Here is a 6,094-nt window from a genome sequence, read left to right on the forward strand (position 1 = left end):
TAAATATATATATATATTATATATATATATATATATATATATATACATATATTCAAAGAGAATGATCGACCATCAACAACAGACCTATTTAAACAAGCACAAAATTGTAGCTATCAAACACACCTGAAATTCAAACAATAACTGCTGTTTGTTTGTTTGTTGTTGTTTATGCATCTGGATCATTGTTAATTCTCTGACATTAATTTACAAAGAAACCATGGAATGTTTTATTTTTTTACAAAACAAATATCTAAGGAAATATTAAACAACTGACAAATAAAACACACTACCAGACAGGAAGAAAGAATGCAGCTTAAAATGCAGTTAAGAGGAAAATATCTTGATGAAATAACAACAAAAACATTGTGTCAAGAAATACACACTCATGCAACGTATTTAAAGCGCGCCTTCGAATTTCCGATCTACAGTATCGCGCGCTAACTAGTATATCACGCTCGGCCACAGAGCATTGTGTAGATGAATTTCTCTTAATTAACACTCAGATTCAAAGAAAAAAGGTATGTTCCATTCAATTAGAGATAACCTAGGCATTACAGATAAATATACAAGATTGTGATTCAAAGAGTGGAACCAATCAGAACTATGAGAGTGTTTAAATCAGTTATTTGTGGGGTTCGTTATTAAAGTAGAAAATATGCATAAACTGTTTGTGCAACATACTTTCCCTTTTGTAAAGAAACAAAATGATTTATTTTATACCTAGATTTCGGAATGATGTATACGTATTCGAATTAAGACGAGCGGCAAAAATAGTGCCTATGGTGTATAACACCCGAGTGATCTCTGGATTGTGTAATTTTATATAAAGATATTTTTTGTAAAATGACTATTTATGGCCACTGTGAGATATCGAAACAAGGCTTACTTGAATTTAGTTTGGAATCGCAATATTCATGCAGTCCTGTTTTATTCAAGTGAAGACATCTTACTCCCTTTCTCCAGTAGCGAAGTAAATTTAGCAAAGGAACTGGCTGTGTAAGTAATAAAGTGTAGAGATTAGTGAAGCTTGAAAGTTATCTGTTTTATTGTTTTACCACAATAAAAACTGTGTTTTTGTTGATTTCATCTCACAACTGTATTTATTCTTTTCCATTTCACTGGCCTATGTTTGATTCGTTCTCGATAAAACATTTCTTTTTAAGTCTTCTCATGATATGTTGAATTTGCAGCTTAACTGTTTGAAACATAATATATCTGGATATCGCAACTATTAAACAGGAAGACGTTTTTAAATGAAGTGTTTCAGAATTTGCATAATAACTGCGAACTTGGACACATAATGTTAATAGAGTAACATACCAAAAGCATAAAATTGAAACTCAAAAGATTGTGGTAAGTATTACTTTTCCGTACTGCATTTTTGTATACGTTTTAAATTATTTTACTTGGAAGTATTAAAGAGTTATAACGTGTTTTTTTATGATTATGAATGTCAGAATGTATATGAAAGGTACCTTTCGAAATTAATAACATCATTAAAATGTTAAGATAATAGAGAAATTTCTTTGAACTGAATTTCAAAGTAAAATAAAATATAAGAGGTCGCTTTGCGTCTGTAAAGCCTAAGCGAATACTTTAAAAGTACCTATTTGGAAAAAATAATGTATTTAAATTTAGGAAAAGTTTTTCCCGAAGTGCTAAACATTTGTATGAATATTTTAAGAAAATATTAATAGTCTTATTTTAAATCATACCATCAACGTGACTGCTATAGTATAGTCTACTGATGACTGCTAAATATAAATTTAGAAATATCTCAATTTACGACGTTAGGCTTAACACTTGTTTTATTTTAAGTTAATCTATTCTAGAACGTAGCGCAACATTAAAACTTCATTGATATAAGTTGTAATTAAATTTTGAACGTCAAAATGAGAAGCAGAAGTAATTCAGGCGTTAGGCTTGACTACTACCAACGGATAGTATATAGAACAATACTTGAACATCAGGTAGTTATTTTTTTTCTTTTCTGTAACTAAGTTTAACTTTTAATTTTAAGATTAACCCGTTCACTGCGGCTGGGATGTATATTTCCGAGTGCTCCCATCCCCTCACACTTCAGTTCAACTGGGACAAATGTTTCCCAATGTCGACACCATTCTCTGCTGGGTCTAGGTTCATCATCACTAGATGGAGAGCTAGCATCCTCTTGTCTCATTGCCTCTTCATCATCACGTATTTGAACACCACTTGACTCACTTTCACTGTCTTTTAATCTATCTGAGTCAAGTGCATCAAGCATATTTACATTTTAATTAGGACTACTACTTGCCATTCTTGCGATGTGGTCATGGTTGGCATGCAGTTGTTGTTGTACATTCTACTTAGGCATCGTAGTTACTGAAGGGCTAAGTGGGAAACATAGAGGGAACCATATATCAATGTTAGGTGTGATGCCAATAAATACTTTCAAACTCATTTTACTCCCATACAACATGTGTGGTAATTTTGAATGACAGTGGGAGAAATTTGCACTGGGAAATGTATGTTCTAGCCACAGTGAAGGTATTAACTAAGTTTAAGTTTAACATAATTGTCACACAGTGTCAATGAGTATCATGTCTGAAATAACATAATTTTGTTTTTAATCATGTTAAATAATAAATGAAAAAATACATTATAAATACTTTAAATGTGATAATATATCATTGGGATAAATACCACTTACTGAAATTTATTAAGTTTCAACTATTTTCACATGGTTTTTATTAAGTTTGAAGCCAAGTTCACTATTATTATTAAGTTGATTACAAGTGATTTATATTAATCATACTTAATAACATTTAACTTACAGCAGTTTTGCATCACCCTAGAACTATCTAATCTTGCCCCTTGAATTATGTTAGATTTAAAGGCTGTATGGAGGAATTTAAAGGATTACTCTGCCCTTCAGCTCCTAAAGCTCTAGGGTGATTCAAAACTTTGACCATAACTGTAATATATATTGTGGCACTTGTTTTCTACCATATCTGTATAATGGAAATTTTTCATTGTCTTTTTTTTTTTTCCACTATAAGGTAGATTAAAAATGTCCAGTGGTGGTTTTAATATTTGAAAAACAAATGGAGGGGATTTAGATCTCCCTAGATCTATGTATATTTATATAATGTTAAATAATATAGTTGTTAATTTCTGAAAAAAATAGTGGGGGGGTTTGCTCTTTACACCTATTTCTGTTGTACAACATTAAATGATAGTTACTAATTCCTTAAAAAAATGGGTGGAGGGAGTTAGGTCTTCAAGATTCCTGTAGATTCATCCCTGCTTATATAAAATTAAAGAATACAGCTCTTTATTTACTGAAAAAATGGTGAGGCTCTAGACCTTTAGATTCCTCCCTCTTCCAAATCCACTCTTGTCTATACAGCATTAAAAAATACAGTTACCCAATTATAAGTATGAAACAATGTATAAAGAAACAGTAAGTTAGTTTACACTTTAAATAACACTTTTAGCCAAATAACTGGTGTTGGGTGTTGCTAGCCAGTTGCCTTCCACCTAGTAAGCAGCTCAAAGCTAGTGATAGTGGCAGATAGCCTTTGTAGCTTTGCAATGATAAAGATGGGCTGAGCAAGTTTCATGGCAATGGGAATTGAACTCTAGGTTTTCCTCTTAGTGACTCAGCAGTAAGTTATAATTCTAAAAATCTGGTTTTGATACCTGTGGTGAGCTCAAAGGTAGCCCATTGAGTAGCTTTGTGCTTAACAACCAAACAAAATAACTAAAATTGAGACCTTCAAATTGCAAGGCACCCCTACCCCCAAATTATGTAACTTTGTGCTTAACTATGTAAACAAAAAAGCATAATGGTAATATTTCAATTGTTTGGATAGTCATCCTGATCAAAAACAGTAGATAATTTGAAACATTAATTTCAATTAGTTGATTATTTTTGTTACAATCAATTTCATTGTAATTTTGATTGATTGTTGGAACAATCAAAACAACAAATTTCAATTAGTTCATTATTTTCATTGTTATTTTGATTTATCAGTTGTTGGAATAATCTGAAACAATTTTGATTCTTTTGTGGGCATTAATCAATTAGTTTACAAGACAGTAATCATTGTGTTTGCTACTCATAGGTAATTCATTAATTCACTCAGCTCTAATTCTAAATGACCACTTTTTTACAATTTGGACCATCTTTTGCTAAAATTATAACATAAATTCAATTCAGCATGAACTACAAGATGTCATAAAGTGTATTGTTCAATTGTAGCTCATTTATTATGGAGTATGGACATCAGTAAGATTGAAAGATACACTGAAGTTAAAGTGATAAATGCAGCATTCAAGATTAACTCGAGATGTTCAGTTGATTGAGATCCAATGATTATATAGGGATAGAAAATAAAATTACATTCATTTAAGGGAAGGCTATCAGAAAGATTACATTTCCCCATGTGAAGTTGCATTTCCTCACAATTTTTTTTTATTTAATTCATGCAATATGTTCATTTTCATTGATCATAACTAAAGGAATACAGATGGACCATTCATTCTCGATTGGGAAAGCCAACTAATAAGATGAAATTCCTCAAGCAAAGTTAAATTCATTGGGAATGTAATATTTCGATCCCCATTATGTCTTCTAAGGAAAATTAACACAATCTGTGTCATGCTCTTCAAAGTAATATCAGACAATTCAAGTATAGTGGTGTTGGTGCATTATGCTTTGGGAAGAGTCAAAATACAACATTTTGAGGTGGACATAATTAGCAACAAAGTTTAGACCTGCTTTGATGTTTGTATTTGAAATAATTAGCTTTCTGACAGGTGTTAGTGCTATATGACAGTTTTTTGTTTTTTTAATACAGTTCGTTATCACTTACATAAATACTACACTAAATGGTATTTTTCTGCAGAATCCTGTGACTGGACTACTGCCAAGTGGAGCATATACTGACCATGCCTGGGTTCGAGATAATGTTTATTCTATTATGGCTGTTTGGGCTCTAGCCCAGGCATACAGAAAAAATGCTGACCTGGATGAGGATCGGGCTAAAACCTATGAGCTGGAACAGGTGAGAAACAATAGAGATAACTATGTTTGGTCACTGAGGAATTGCCTAAAGTTTACGTATTTTTATCTAATGTCCAAAAAGGCTAGTAACTGAAAACACAGCAATTTTTGTTTTTTTTTTCATAAAAAGAGAGTTATTTAAGTAATAGCATATGCTAAATTCAACTTATCTTAAAGATACATATGTGCTAGCAATATGTAAGCAGTAGAAATGCTTCTAAGAGCAAAACTATGGGAAACAGGCTAAAAGAACATAGAAATGTTACTAGACCACTTCATTCCAAAACCTTTATCTCAGCTGAACACAACTACCAGACTGATCATATCATCTGATGGGATAATCATCCAGTTTTATCCACAAATCAAAATAGAAAATTCAGGAGTATCAAAAACCCTTCTTTCCAGGGTACCTCAACTATAGTATCCAAGGTTTGATATCAGTCACATTTGAACTTTCACTCAATGATGACATCATACAAGATTGTTTTAATATAATCAGATATCTTCAAAACTTAAGTCATATGAATGAAACAGTTAACACACATTTAAGACCTCATCAGTGAGTTATCTCTATAAACATTAACAAACTTAACTTAGAAACAACAGTAACATGAAGAAGAAATTAGCAAAAAGTCTTAGAACTCAAGAGTAAAATCAGGGTATCAATAACAATTCCAATTATTATAACAATTATTCTGTTATGCTATTTTTTGTACTGAACAATCCGTTGCTCATTAACTTTAAAACATAAATACCTCTAATACATCAGAAAGGTGTAGTTTACAAAGTAACCTGTAGATACAAGAAGATTAACATTGGTGAAAGAGAATGCTCATAACACTTATGTTTTAAGTAACACACAAAACCATTGTATATAAGAAACTAGCTATCAGAAATATCCATCCATTGTCAAGATTGTGACAAAAACATTTTTGCCAACAAAAGTAAAATAATTTCTCCATATAACAAATTCCCTGTTTGTTTGGAAAAGGGCTTAACAGAGACTTTGTGGTGCTACTATAGCGTGAGGTCTACCACACTATAGCG

General features: G+C 31.6%; 1 protein-coding gene across 1 annotated transcript in view; it reads left to right on the forward strand.

Moving 5' to 3' along the window:
- Positions 1 to 1,583: 1,583 nt before the first annotated feature.
- Positions 1,584 to 6,094, forward strand: part of LOC106464917 (probable phosphorylase b kinase regulatory subunit alpha) — a gene marked incomplete at its 3' end in the record, with an annotated part of 37,015 nt that continues 32,504 nt past the window's right edge. The window contains exons 1-2 of the mRNA XM_013925089.2: positions 1,584 to 1,970; positions 4,890 to 5,048. Coding sequence (XP_013780543.1) covers positions 1,893 to 1,970; positions 4,890 to 5,048 — 237 coding nt within the window. The remainder of the gene's footprint in view (positions 1,971 to 4,889; positions 5,049 to 6,094) is intronic.

This window comes from Limulus polyphemus, unplaced genomic scaffold, assembly GCF_000517525.1.
Source record: "Limulus polyphemus unplaced genomic scaffold, Limulus_polyphemus-2.1.2 Scaffold1781, whole genome shotgun sequence".
Classification (NCBI taxonomy): domain Eukaryota; kingdom Metazoa; phylum Arthropoda; class Merostomata; order Xiphosura; family Limulidae; genus Limulus; species Limulus polyphemus.